The 15,747-nt window shown below is 39.0% G+C and overlaps 1 protein-coding gene across 1 annotated transcript in view; it reads left to right on the top strand.

Annotated features, from left to right (window-relative positions):
- Nucleotides 1-14,228, top strand: part of LOC122986867 (dysbindin-A-like) — a 38,522-nt gene extending 24,294 nt beyond the window's left edge. The window contains exons 10-11 of the mRNA XM_044358320.1: nucleotides 111-399; nucleotides 13,309-14,228. Of these exons, the coding sequence (XP_044214255.1) occupies nucleotides 111-370 (260 nt within the window). The 3' untranslated portion in view covers nucleotides 371-399; nucleotides 13,309-14,228. The remainder of the gene's footprint in view (nucleotides 1-110; nucleotides 400-13,308) is intronic.
- The last annotated feature ends 1,519 nt before the right edge of the window (nucleotides 14,229-15,747 follow it).

The raw sequence follows: 15,747 nt of genomic DNA, 5'->3' as shown, positions 1-15,747 counted from the left end.
GATCTGTCTCCCATATGAATGCACCACACAAAACTCACATGTGACAGGTTGAATATATTAGGTCCAGGTGGTACAAGTCCACTGAGAATCAGAATTGTCTTCTCTAACAGGTCCAGACCTCGAGTCCTGCTCCTCTGAATCTTTGAGGAGCCCAATGAACCAAGACCCTCCCACAAACAACCAACCATCCAACCAGGACATAGCATGGATGCAAGAAGAGGAAGTGGCCAGTGAGGAGAGTGATGAGCCCCTGGTGCAGTCAGACGAGGAGGAAATTCAACCAGACATGTCACTGATTGGCCAGCAGGATGTTGGCCCACTGAGGGGCTCTGATGAGAGTGACTCTGCAGGGGACCTGCCCTCTGGGTAACCTGGCACTTGAAACTTCTTGAATACCGGGTAAACACTAACTAACTGCTGACCTCTGCTTTTACTTGACACAGCTCCCATCTCCAACCAACATGTCCCAGCACTTAAGCGCTTCTTTCCTCTGAAATCTGTGGTCAAAAGCAGCTTTTTTTCAGATTTGATATGCCTTCAACACAAATGCTAAATTTCCATATTGTTGAGATACATGTTGCTTCACCGTTTACCCGAATGTAAATGATTACTCCATCCATGATCATTTATAGAAAACCCTCTATGCATAAAGAGACAAATCAAAGCTAAATGAAGTGAGTTTGTGTGAAAAAAGTTTTTTCAGTCATTTCAGCTCTAAATCTGGTTGTAACACCACTGCATTCACAAGCTACAGTAACTTCTAACCTCTTTAGGTTGGGGCAAGTCTACATTGAGGGGCCCACTGTAATAAATTCTGTGTATAGACAGCAGCAACAGTGACCATCTGCTGCCACTAGTGGTAATTACAGGATGCTGGCACGTTTAATTCTGCCGATATCTGAGTGGCAAGGGTACTGCACTATTTTAATGGGGGGAAACACTATTTGAAGGGGAACAGATTTTGACACAAGACTGGACAGAGAGGAAAGGAAACATGTCTTCAGATGAGGTGAAATGACTTTACTTTTGGTTGCACTATTGTGACATCCCTCGCTCTGGTTATGTCTGATCTCATCATAATTAACATCTGTATCCACTGCAGCTGTGTGCTAACATGTACCTGCTAACAGTTAGCGTTATACTGACCGAGTGACTAACAGTAGGTAAGGGTCTCACCTCTGCAGGGGTGACAACTCAAGCCAAGACATCAGTGTGTTACCCAGCGTGTAGCTAATATGTCCCACTATAATAAATATTGTCTGATGGATGGTTAACATGTATCATCTCCGTTGATAACGATGTAAGTTTCATACTGGCATGCTAACGAGCAACTGTAATTTACAGAATGGCTGATAAATACATGAAAATAGTTAGGATATGTCTAGCAATAAATGCAGATACTTTTAGTGGTAGTTGTTATTGTTATGAGAGCACTTGTGTAATTTAGTTTTATCTCTGCCTCTACCGGGTGGCTGTGGCTCAGGAGGTAGAGTGGGTCGTCCACTAATCGGGAGATCAGCGGTTCGATTCCCGGCTCCTCTAGTCCACATGCCGATGTGTCTTTGGGCAAGATACTTAACCCCAAATTGCTCCTGATGGCTGTGCCATCAGTGTATGAATGTGTGTGAATGGTGAGTTTCCTCTGATGGGCAGGTTGGGACCTTGAATGTTAGCCCCTGTACCCATTCAGCGTATGAATGTGTGTGAATGAGTGAGTGTGATTTGTAGTGTAAAAGCGCTTTGAGTGATCGGAAGACTAGAAAGGCGCTATACAAGTACAGCCCATTTACCAAGTAAAACTAACATTATGGTACTTTACGGCAGTCACCCTGCTAACGTTAGTGTTAGGATATTGAATCACAGAAACAATCAGTGATAACGGAAAAAAGGAATCACACACTAAACTGCTAACTTCAGCATAGTCACCAATGCACAGCAAAAGCTGATGTTAGAAGTTACTTTATCAGTGGAGTAAAGCAGTGGGCATCTCAGAGTTGGCTGTTAGAGGATTGTAAGGATTATTATTAGTATTATTATTCCCCCCCATGCCATTGCATTTATGAGTGTCTTTGGATGCTCAAAAACTCACAAAAAAAGGCACAACACAAGTTATAATTGGCGAAAATTACAAAATTCTGTAGTGACTGGGCTCAGGAGTGGCCAGCAGACTCTACTGCGCCCCCAAACGCAGGGCCATATTGAGATGAACTTGCTTGGATGTTCATGAAATTCGGCAGGTTCATTGCTCTCATCATTCTAGTCATAAAACATATTTTTTGAAAAATTTTTCACGGACAGGAGGCCAGCCATTTTGGATTTTGTGCGTCAATTTTCATTTTACAAACACATGTTTGAGGCCTTTAGGATGTTCAAAAACTTGTGAAACTTTGCACCTGTGTTCAAAGTAGTAAGCATTTTGATTAGTATCACAATTGGGCTTGGGCATGGCATTTCAGCACTATAGCACTCCCTAATTGCTTTTAGCATTTTTGAGGTTGAAGGGATGCTCAAAAACTCCTTGATATCGGATATGAGTCTCGGGCTTGGGTGTGGCAAAATGGCTCAAGGATGCCCCCTGGAAAACTTCAAAGTGAAAACCCCCACCTTTTTATTTTGACCCAGATTTACAAAATTTGTGAGGCAGATGTACCATCCCCAGACTTTTAAAATAAAGCTTCTTGGAGCTATACCCTAAATCCAACAGGAAGTCTTTTTTTTGTAAAGTGAAGCCATTGATAGGCGTTGTGCTTTAACAAACTCCTCCTAGAGATTTAACCTAAACAACTTCAAATTGGTAGGTGACATCCAGCGACCTTCACAATGTTAAATTGCAAAGCTTTTTAGTCTTCATGGAATGTCCTTGGCGTGGCATGCCAGACAATTTTGCCTAAAACACGTTTGAGGCATTAAACAGGAAGTTGTTGTAACTCCACCTTAGATTACACTTATGTAGTATTGCCTACATGCAACAGGATATGTGGCCTAAATGACACAGTTCATCTAATGTATACACATTTTCTAATAAGTCATATCCAGCACCACGTATTTTACAACAGAAATAATATTTTACCCATTCAAACAGTTTCTGATAGTCTTAAAAATTAAGAGCCATGTAAATAGATCTACAATAGTGGTACCATGGCTGCTGCTCCCTCTGACATGCGTAAGGTGCCCGTTCAGCTTTAATCTCTATTCTTTTTATTGTAAACAAATCCCATGAAAACCAACAATGAATACATCCAATAACAAGTATCCTGTGTATATCCAAAGTCTGACAAATCTTATTCCTCTGTGCCATAGAGCTCTGTTGTCGTCCAAAAACTATAACACATCAATGACAAGGCAGTTTTATGTTTAAAAAAAATGCAAGGGGTTGACTTCTTTATTCACATAGAGTGAGAGGTTGAAATAGAGGAAGGTCAGTCTAAATGATCTATAGGAGCCAGTATACCTCAGAAACCACCTCCCTCCACACTTTCCGATGTCAGATTGGGAAGGGGAGGGGGCTGCATCTGAAACGGACCATCTGACGTTCACATCCACTTCACACTGGTCAGCTGTGTGGAGGTGAGGGTTTTAAACCTCTCTCTGTAGCTCAGTGTTTCCCCTACAATAGTACAGGCCTGGCGGGCCACCAGGCCGACGAGAACCCCTGCCAGGCCAAAAAATAATTTTATAAATGTCAAAAATAACACCAAATATCCATTCATTCACAAATCAATAGCGTTTGGGAACTGATGAGCAGCACTGTCTCGAAACGTGAGTTAACGTCTGTGTCGTTGCCTGGGAAACTGCAGGTAGTGTAACTCCTTTTAAGGAATAGGGCAGAGTGTAAGCGAGTGAGTAGTTAAGCGAGAGAGCGAGCGTCAGAAAAATAACAGTGAATGCGAGCTGAGCAGAGGAAAAGGTTAGCAGTAAGTTGTCAGTCTGGCGGTAAATGTACAGTACAGACTACAGTGTGTCACTTAATAAATGCTGCACCTTGTCAAGACCATGAAAAGTTCCCCAACTGCTGGAAAAGTGAAGGAGTTGGCTCCAAAGTTAACAACAATGGGTTACTCTAACCTAAATGTGTAGCTGCCTGCTAATTGTATATACATTTGATGGACTATGTGTCATTTAGGCTTCACTACCTATTGCCAGTAGACAATGCTACATAAGGGAAATATTAATACAGCAATATATTCACCAGAGGGCAACTGAAATGGATATACATTTTCATGAATATTGGACATTGCATGTAGCACATAACTATCACTTCCTGTGTCCAATATGTGGTGCTAGAGAACACCCCCTAAATATGTCATGTTGCTGTATATCGTGTAGACCACACCATGTAAATTTCATGTAGTGGGCAAAATTGACCGGCACACCATGTCAAGGGCATTCCATGAAAACTCAAAGGTCTTTAGATGTCACCTAACAAATTTGAAGTTGCTCTAGTTAATTCTCCAGGAGAAGTTCATTAAAGTACAATGCCTGTAAATGGCGCCCTCAGGCCATTTTGCCACACCCAAGCCTAAGACCCATATCAGATGGCAAGTTACGCCACTTCTGATATATGTGCAAAGTTTCATAAGTTTCTGAGCACCCCTAGCACCTCAAAAATACTAAAAGTAATAAGGGGGCACTATAGAGCTGGCGTGCCACACCCAAGACCAATTGAAATATCAAATCAAAATATTTACTAGTTTGAACATGGGTGCAACATTTTGTGAATTTTTGTGCATTCTAAAGGCCTCAAACATGTTTGTAAAATGAAAATTGACACACTAAATCCAGTATGGATGACTTTCTGTCTGGAGAAAAAAATTCAAAAAATGACTGTCTGACTGTCTGACTGTGGTTTGCTGAAAAATATCCTGAAGACTGGGATGTTGATGGACTCCCATAATCTCCATGGCTGTCTGTATTAGTCTGTTGATTTGGGCCTTTGACTGAACTGTCAAGTCATCAAACCATGCAGAGATATCATAGCACAGGAGGCTCTCCACTACAGCATGATAGAAAAGAAGCTGCACTTCCCAGGTCACACCAAAGGTTCTGAGCCTTCTCAGGAAGTGCAGCCTCTGCTGCACTCGGGAACAGATTACATCCACATGGACCTTCCACACCAGTTTGTTGTCCATGTGGGTGCCCAGGTACCTGTAGTCCATCTGTGCTATGGTATGGTCATGGATGACCACTGGTGAATGATCACTGAAAGAAATGGGGTCAAACACCATCTCCTCTGTTTTTTTGTGTTGCGGATAAGATGGTGTTTGTCACATCACTATACAAAATTATGGATGATAGACTTATACATCTGAACATGTGTGGCTGTAAGGTATTGAATGCAGAGATGAAATCAACAGACAATAGCCTAGCATAGGCCCTTGGTTCTCCAGGTGTTTAGTGACCATGTGCACTAAGCTACTGATTGCATCATCGGTGCCTCTATGTTGTCTGTATGCGGATTGGTATGGGTCTAACTGTGGGCCTATCTCAGACGTCAGCCTGCTCAACAGTCTTTCCATTCATCACCATAGGGGTTAAAGCAACTGGTCTGAAATCCTTACATTCTTTGGGGCAGGGTTTTTTGGGGACAGGCGTGATGACTACTTTTTTCCATATTCAATCAATCAATCAATCAATTTTTATTTATACAGTGCCAAATCACAACAAAAGTAATCTCAGGGCACTTTTCACATAGAGCAGGTCTAGACCGTACTCTTTAATTTACAGAGACCCAACCATTCCCCCATGAGCAAGCACTTGGCGACAGCGATAAGGAAAAACTCCCCTTTAATGGGTAGAAACCTCAAGCAGAACCCGGCTCTTGGTGGGTGGCCATCTGCCTTGACCGGTTGGATATTACTGGCACAGTGTTAGTATCCACAGACTTCTTAAAGATGGGGCACCAGGCAGGTGTTAATTCCTGTGCACATGTTTTTAATACAAATGCAGAAATGCCATCTGGTCCAGTGGCCTTGTGAGACAGTGTCATTTTTAAAAACTGTTTCCACCTCTTTGGGGTCGATGAAGAGCCTGTACACCCCATCAAAGGATACAGTCCCCTCCAGAACTATTGGAACAACAAGGCAAATTCCCTTGTTTTTGTTGTTCACTGAAGACATTTGGGTTTAAGATCAAAAGATGAGTATGAGACAAGAGTTCAGAATGTCAGCTTTTATTTCCTGGTATTTACATCTAAATGTGTTAAACAACTCAGGACATACCACCCTTTGTTTGAACCCACCCATTTTTCAAGTGAGCAAAACTATTGGACTGTGACTGATAGGTGTTTCTTGTTGACCAGGTGTTGCCTTTAAGGTTGATTGTTCAAACATTAAATAGCTCTGCATGACTTGTCTACTTTTTGGCCTGGGTTTAAACCTATAAAGACTGCATTTCTTGTTAAAGAGGATAAACCAACATGAAGACCAGAGAGCTGTCTATGGGTGAAAAGCAAGCCATTTTGAAGCTGAGAAAAGAAGGAAAATCAATCAGAGCCATTGGACAAACATTGGGCATAGCATGCACAACAAATTGGAATATCCTGAAAAAGAAAGAAACTACTGGTGTACTGAGCAACAGACGTTGAACAGGTCGGCCAAGGTAAACAACAGTAATTGATGACAGAAATATTGTGAGAGCTGCGAAGAAAAACCCCAAAACATCAGTAAGTCACATCACCAACGACCTCCACAGTGCATGGGTGAAGGTATCACAATCCACTGTTCGAAGAAGAAGAAATATAGAGGCCATACCACAAGATGCAAACCACTCATCAGCAGTAAGAATCGGAAGGCCAGATTGAAATTTGCAAAGAAGTACAGAGATGAGCCGCAAAAGTTCTGGAACACAATCTTATGGACTGATGAGACCAAGATTAATCTCTACTAAAGTGATGGAAAGGCCAAAGTGATCATGGTGAAAGAAAGGAGCTGCTTATGATCCAAAGCATACAAGCTCATCTGTGAAGCACGGTGGAGGTAATGTCATGGCTTGGGCGTGCATGGCCGCTTCTGGAACAGACTCAATAATATTTATTGATGATGTAACTGATGATGGTAGCAGCAGAATGAATTCCGAAGTGTACAGAAACATTTTGTCTGCCAATTAACGGAGGAATGCATCCAAACTAATCGGGAGGAATTTTATCATGCAGCAGGACAATGACCCAAAGCACACTGCCAACAAAACAAATGATTTCATCAGGGGAAAAAAGTGGAAGGTTTTAGACTGGCCAAGTCAATCACCTGACCTTAACCCAATAGAGCATGCATTTCACCTCCTGAAGAGGAGACTGAAGGGAGAAACCCCCCAAAACAAACAAGAACTGAAAGAAACTGCAGTAAAAGCCTGGAATAGCATCACAAATGAAGAATGCAACAGTTTGGTGATGTCGATGGGTTGCAGGCTCGAGGCAGTTATTGCAAGCAAGGGTTATGCCACCAAATATTAAATGTTATTTACTTCAAGATTATTTGTTCCTTTACTTTTGCTCATGTAAAAATGCTGTGGTGTAATACAAACGGTGATATATCCTAAGTTGTTTAACACATCTAAATGTAAATACCAGGAAATAAAAGCTGACATTCTGAACTCTTGTCTCATACTCATCTTTTGATCTTAAACCCAAATGTCTTCAGTGAACAACAGAAAAAAGGGAATTTGCCTTGCTGTTCCAATACTTTTGGAGGGGACTGTATGTTTTCCAAAACACTGCTGCATTCAGATGAGAAGTCTTGTGTATCAAACCTTTTCATAAAAACTGTTCAGTTCATTTGCTGTGGATAGTTTGTCCACAGAATTTAAACGTTTCTTAGTGGATTTCATGTTGGTCATCGTTTTCACAGAGTACCATAGTTTCCTAGTTTTCATGTTTTGTAGATTTTCCTCAAGTGTCATCCTGTGCTGTTGTTTCGCCTCCCTAAGTCTCTTGTTTTGATTGTACGGCTCTTAATTGTAGTTGGTCATTATTCTTGAATGCAAGTTTCTTTCTGTTGATACAGTCCTTCACCTCCTTGGTGATGTAAGGCTTGCTATTTGGGAACACCTTTATTGTCCTTTTTGGGATCACAGAATCAATCCAGATTTTAATATAGTCTGTAGTGACTTCTGTAGCATAGTCTAGATTTTCCTCCTCAGAATGTATCCCACTCTGTACATAAAAAAACAGCCTTTAAGTGTTTCGATGCTATCATCTGTCAATACATTGAAAGGTTTGACCAGAGGCTTGCTACTCTTAAGAGCTGCTTTGTATGTAGGTATCAGATGGACAGTGTCATGGTCTGAGTTGGCCAGCGGTGGTTTTGCAATAGCTGTATATGCACATTTAACATTTTCATTTGTCAAATATTTAGTTTTTCCTGGTGTCACATTTTATATATTGTTCAAAACCAGGCAGTGCAATATTCAGGTTGCAATGGTTAAAATATCCCATAATAAAGATAGGGGCATTTGGGGTGTGTTGCAGCTGATCTTGTACACAGACTACCACTCAGAAAGCAGCTCTGGAAGCATTACTGTCAGGGAGAACATAAACTGAACATATCAGAATATTTCCTGGGGCAGGGAGAATGGCCGCAGGCTAAGATACAGCAGTTCAATGTCTTCATTACAGACTGTTTCCCAAACTGTATACTGCCTATAACACCACTACACCATGCCCGCCCCATCTGCTTTTCCCTGAGACCTCAGTTCTGTCTCTGCTGATGTGGGTAAAACCTTCAATTTCCACCAAAGGATCGGGTATATCTGGTCTTAACCATGTTTCAGTGAAGAGCATTATGCAGCACTCAGCATATTCAAAGCAGTCGGAGTCTGTTCATCTTGTTCCTTAGCGATCTCGCGTTGCACAGGATCATAGATGGTAGTGGCGGCCTGTTTCTTCTCCTCCTCAGCCACTGTCGTTGCCAGTTCTGACGTGTGCCAAATGTGAGTTTTCAAGCAACCCAAGTCCCCCATAAAATGCAATGGCGTGAGGGAATGATAATAATGATAATAATAATAGTAATAATAATAATTAAAGCTGCAAGCAGTGATGATTGGGCCCTCACACCTTCGCACACGTCGGGGTGTGTTGCAGTTCAAGTGCTGTTTTTCCCGAGCAACATGATGCAGCATTTACTAGAGGGCATGGTACACAGATATGCATTTTCCTGAATATTGGACATTGCATGTAGGGGATAGGGGGGCACAAAATACACATTTTTAGACCTTTTCCATACATGTGTTGGCTTGGCTTGTCTTGGTTTGAGTTGGCGCATCAGCGCAGCACAGCAGAGATTTCTATCTCCATTACAATAGGGCCACGATCTTTAAGGTGTGTCTTTTAAATTATGAGGTGCTTGTCTTGACTCAAATGACAGCAAAATCTCAGCTGTAAAATAATGGATAGACAAATTTAATTTCCCATAAATCTTCCCAAAAAGAGTTCCCCGATATTTTATTAATTAAAAGCTTCTAATATGCAGCATCAGGTAATGTTTTCATTTGCAGTAACTTAATACATCTCTGATACGGCTGAAAGCCATCAGGAAACAGTAAAATAAGGGAGATTGCTGAAATTACAAACAGAGACACGGGAGAGAAACTTGACCACTAAATTCAAAATGGCCGACTTCTTGTTGGGTTTAAGCTATGGTTCCAAGAGATGTACATGTGTGTTTAATATTGCGCGGGGGCTACTTGGTTGAAGTATTGTAGGGGGTGCTGTCGAGTCATTCTGCCACACCCATGCCCGCCACCTAAACAATATTACAGAATTAGGGACCTGTCATGTGTCCCTAGCCCCTCAAAAACAGCTTCCTGTTCCATGGCAAATAATGCTTTGCCATGGCAACAGCTTTTGATGAAAACTAAAACTTTCTAAAAGGTTCTCAATTTAGCATCTATGAGGTCTTACAACTTCGCTGACCAAATTTTAGCTGGGTCTGGTTTACCTGCAAGGAGTAGTTAATAAACGTATGGGGCTTATAACTTCCTGTTGCCAGAAGATGGCGCTATGACTGTGAGTCAATATTGAAACATAGATGTGTTCAGGCTGGGACTCTTAAGTATGAGAAATTTGGGGCAGGTTTGATATAACATTGCGAAACATTGAAATTCGCTGTGTCGCCATTGCAGCAGTTAAAAACTCAAGATTTTGCAAAGGTCTTTAGATGATGCTGACAAAATTTGAAGTTTGTCACTGTTAAATCTCTAGGAGGAGTTTGTTAAAATACAAGGCATGCAAATGGCAAAAACTGTGAAAAAACTGAATTGAATTTAAATTTTTATTAAAGAATGTGAACATTAAATACAGACTACTTAAGTCACCACTAATAAGAGGGCTGTAAAAACTGTTATTGAGTGTATATTTTCATGTATTTATTGAACTTACCTGTTGTTTTAGTCATGTGTGTACTTGTTTTTGTATTAATTCTTTAAATTCTTATTTTAATTATTATTGAATATATAATAATTATTATTATTTTTAACATTTTTGTCTATTTCTTTAAGTATTATTTGTGAATTCCCTTTGTATTTTGTTCAGAAGAGTCTACCTGTGTGTGCTTTATAGGCAGTGACTACCTTCTACCGTTTTGTCAATGGACAGTTTCATATAGGAAGGAATACAGAAGACAGTGTTGGGTCACTTATTAAGATAATGGGCTTCAGACATGTTATGATGGGCCCTTAATATGGTGATAGCTAATTAGGCAAGACAGCAGACATTACAAGCTGTTGTTCTTAAAAACATGTCCCTAATTAATATGTATTTATTATAGGCAAGATGTTTTGGAAGGGTATATGAAAGTAGCATCCTTTTGCAGACATACCTGTTAAAGACAAAATCACATATTTAGGTATCATATTATCCAAAAATCAACAGGACAGACTTTCTCTAAATTTCAATCCGATGATTGAAAAAGTTAAAACCAAATTCAGTTGTGGCTTAAAAGAGATCTTTCATTGAAGGGACGTACACTGCTGTCCAAAGCTGAAGGATTATTCAGCTTTACCTTCACTTCATTTAGGAAAAAGTCTGCTAAAACTGTAGACTGTTATTTAACTTTCTGTGGAAAAATCAAACACATTATATTAGAAAATCTGTAGTGTCAAATTCATGTCAAAATGGTGGTTTGGATTTTATGGATTTTTCTACATTGAATTACACATTTAAGATTAAGTGGGTAAAACATTTTTTATGAACTATAAATCGGTAGGGAATTTCATTTCTAAGTTTACTGTTGATTAACTTGGTGGCCTCTCCTTCTTACAGCTTTATTGTCATGGAAAATGATCTACATGCACAATGATCCACATGCACAATTTCCCCCTTAAAATTATTATATTTGGAACAGAGGTGACTTTATACAAAAGCAGACTTACCTTTTTAAAGAACTGGTGTGATAGGAATATTATTTTGTTGGCTGAGCTGCTCAGCTTACAGGGTCATCAAATGACTTTCAGTGAATTTATCTCCCATTTAAATTTTCCAATATCAACTGAAGATTATGTACCTAATGGCTCTGTGGCTCTCTACAGAAGGCTTCCTTGTCTTATGGATATCTCATTACAACACCCTATTGACATTTAATTCGATAAAATCTGTTTTGTACCATCTAAAAATAAAAATAGAGATGTATGTACTTTATTTCAGGAGGAAAGTATTTATATTCCTAATGTCAACACCTACTGGAATAATTTTGTAAGTGAAATTACATGGCAGAAGGTTTGGCTGTTGCCAGACAATTTTGTCATCATTCATTTTGTATTCATTCTTTAAATTCTTATTTTAATTATTATTTCTTAAATTTTTGTCTATTTCTTAAGTTTTGTTTGTGAACACACGTGTATGTCTCTTAACATGTTTAGTTTCATAACTACAGTTTTCTAATTGAATTAACAAATAAAAAATGTCAAAGCTGGCTGGCTAATTTGCTTTGTGCTTAATAGGCAGTGACTACCTTCTATAGGTGTGTCAGTAGGCAGCTGCATATGGTGATAGGTGATAAGGAAGGAATGCTAAGATCAAGGAGCGAGGAGAGTTCTGAGTAGTTATGAGTGAGGAAACATGAGCGCAGCCATGGAAGTCTTTGACTGGCCGACATGCCCCCTTATTGGATATCAGTTATCGATTGGCCATTGCAGCTGATCTGACTGATCTGATCCATCACAACATCACTACAGTTTCATACCGTAGTGGAGACAGATACCAGATTAAACTTAAGTGAATCACTCCCGAGTTTGACATTTTATTTGATTTCTGATTCATCATCTAGTTAAAAATCTGTGTTAATTTTCGGTCTGATCAACAAAAGAACCATTAACAACTTTGTTCATTTATTAGAAAGATTCTACTCTTTATGATCTATTATTTCCCCCATTAACTGTTATTATGGATGAAATTAAATTAAAGAATATGTCTGTCAGCAAGATACACAGTTCAAACACGTTTTACATAATTCATAAGTCCTCATTTCCATTTAGTCACTTGAGGCTAAAAATTCTTGAGCATCAGGTTTGATATGAGTTACATAATTTCAATTTTCCCCGAAACACTTAGCTAAATAAATAATTTCCTGTGTTCAAAAGACACTCTAATCATATTCTGGGTTATTAAATAATGAATTCACAATCAGAATATCGATAACAGACTCAAATAATTAATAAATAATAAGAACACACTGCCAGTAGAAATGGCTCATGTGCCTCTGAGCAGGACACAGTACACAGTATAAACACAGAATGCAGGTTTTTATTCATGTGCAGTTGTTTGTTAAACACGTAACAGGCTGCAGAGAGGAAACAGCTGCTCTGGCAATGATAACTGTGCACTTTTATTAGTGTCAGCACATGTGTGCACTGTGCTATGCTGTGTACACAAACTCCATCAAAAGTCGATACAGTTATTAAAGCCGACTGACAGCTGAACCAGGTGTGATCAGCTTCTGCCATCATCAGAAAAGGATGTCACTTCATGTGACACTTCAGAGGAAAGGACATCTTATTTATTAAAAACATATTTCCTTGTTTCCTCTCTCCTTGTGTTTTTTAATTGCATCTCTCCATGCATCCACGGTGGGAGGGATAAGACACAAGGGAGGAATAGTAGTGATATTACATTGTCTGTCTTCAAAGGAAAAAAAAAATCTTTTTAAAGACTGTCATCTTTATTTTGAGGTGTTGTGCCCTTTGTTCCATTTTATCCTACAGATGTGATGTAATAGTATCATCAACATAAAAAACTGAGCCATGCCTTATAGTTTCTAACTTTATATTTTTCATTATCTGAAGCATTTATTACACTCATTTATTTTCCTCTTATGTTTACAGTGTGGATCATTGGTGACAGCTATGTCCAGCGTGGTGCCCAGAGAGATGCAGAGACTAAGGGAAGTAACCTCAGCATGCCGGATGTCCCTCACATTAGACATGACCATCCTAGGCTATTTTTGAAAGATGGAGTTAATTTTACACCTAGGGGAAATTATATGTTTTTAAGTACATTAGCTAATTGTCATGAAAACAACCTCCAAATGCTGAGAACTGCTTACAGTTGGCGGTGTCACTGCTTTTGAATTTGGCCTTTAGGACCCAGTATATTATTTCATTTATATTGACTGTCATCACTAATGTTGAGTTTGGATTTTAGTTTTAAATATGTCCAACTTTTTGTGTTTTATTTCCTCTTATTTAAAAATTTCACATTTCAATTATATCAAATAGCACTCCTTTTTTCTTTAATACTGACTGAAAATATTAGATTTCACGTTTAAATCTAGCTGTCAATTGAATGGACAAACAAATCATACAATACAGATAATACATCAAGCAATAATACTCAATTCTTTTGCCAAATGATAGAAGTCTAGCTTAAGTAGAAAGTGAAAATACACCCACGTTTCACACGAAGACTGAAATGTAGACAAATAATTATGCAGAGTCCATCTCTGTGTGTGCAGGAGTATTTATACTTTCTACCTGAAGATAACTAAGGAACTTTACACCCAGCATCAGAGCCTGAGAAGGTTTTGGAGAGCGCCTTTTGTTTGCTGCTCTGATAGAAGTCAAGTTTAAACACAGAAGAATATGACACATCCAAACAAATCAGTGTCACTTTGAGCCCTTTTATCCAACTAATGACCCAAAGAAAGAATTATCTGAACACTGAATAGTTTTGAAGCCCCCAAGAGGATATTGTTTATTTGTGACATTGCAAACTCTGAGAAGGCACAGGTATTGTGAGGTTTATATAGTGATGCAAAAAGAAACAGTCAGCTGATCAACCGAATCTATCAGCCGATTTTGTGTGTGTGGTTTTTTTTCGGCCTCACTATATAAACTTCACAATACCTGTGCAATACCCACAAGACCTTCTCAGAGCTTGCAATGTTGCAGATAAATGATACCGTTTAGGGGGCTTAAAACTATTAAGTGTGCAATTCTTTGTTTTTCAAAATAGAAGTATAGTTTCTCAGTGAATGTTCTGCATTTGTCTTAAAAAAATGTCCAAACAAAACCAGTACATAACATCTGCTTTTGATTTTTTTACTTTCTGCTACCCTTGAAATAAATGAAAAGATGTGTAAAAGTTGTAACAGTAATTATAAAGATAGAATCTATGGATAAGAACCCAGTGTCATAATTTGGCAAAATCTTAATGTCTTGTGAAATTAATGAAGTTGCTCTAGTTGTTCTTCTTTGCCCTTGGAGAAAGTGAAAATGGTAGGCACAGTGGTGTCCTTCAGGTTTGTCCTTCCCTAATTACAAGAAACATAAAAATATGACATTATTGCAGAGTAAGTGGCTGTTACTCATGAAAGAGGTTTGTGTGTTTAAAGTTCTGTAGATATTCAACTTTGTATTTGAATGTGGTTTTAAATTTAACAGTGTACTGCCAAAACAATTGGAGTATGAATGTACAGTATGCAGTTCATCGACATTAAAATTGTTGTTGTTGTTGTGAAAAGAATATTTAACTGTTATCAAAGCTTACTACCACTGTAGAATCATGCTATGTTTGGCTGTTTCACTTGCAGAATAATTTTCCCACAAGATTTTCACAGACTGTATATGGGGAAAAATGTAGTAATTTTCACTGTATGATACAGGGCCTTTGCAATAAATGCACTGAAATGTAAAAGTTTGCAAAAAAAAGTGTCATGATGCTTGATTGGTAAAATCTTCATTTGGCCTTTTGCATCAGGGGAACACTAAACTACACTGGTGTGTCAGTAATTTCACTTTGACAGTGACAACACAGAGCAAGTTGTGCCCTAATCAAGTATTTAGTAATTTATGTTACTGTATTATGGTCAATACCGTATCACTTTTGACCAATAAGTTGCTTGATTATTTGAAAGGTGCTGAATGAAAAAAGATCTCTTTACCCTGGAGTCACTCCTGAAGTTATTATTCTCAAGTGTTCAGAAGAGAAGTCTTGTTAGGAGTCCAGCTCCGTTTTGTCTTATGTCGAGCATCCAGCCTGTCTGGGTCACCTAGAGCAAAACTTTACATAGAGAAATAGATATGTACAGTAATATATTTGTTAGGTTACCTCCCTCAAAGACCTCTTTACATGCAAACAATACAACTTAAAACAAAAGCTGCAAGCACCAATGAATGGGCCCTTGCACCTCGTGTGCATTGGAAGGAGTGACAACCATCGCTACTGGAGGTTTGTTAACAGGGGCTCTGAATTGTGCAGTACATTTGATGAACTATGTGTCATTTAGGCTTCACTACCTGTTGCCAGTAGACAATGCTACATAA

This window comes from Thunnus albacares, chromosome 8 (genome assembly GCF_914725855.1).
Source record: "Thunnus albacares chromosome 8, fThuAlb1.1, whole genome shotgun sequence".
Classification (NCBI taxonomy): Eukaryota; Metazoa; Chordata; class Actinopteri; order Scombriformes; family Scombridae; genus Thunnus; species Thunnus albacares.
This window is presented reverse-complemented; position numbering and strand designations above follow the sequence as displayed.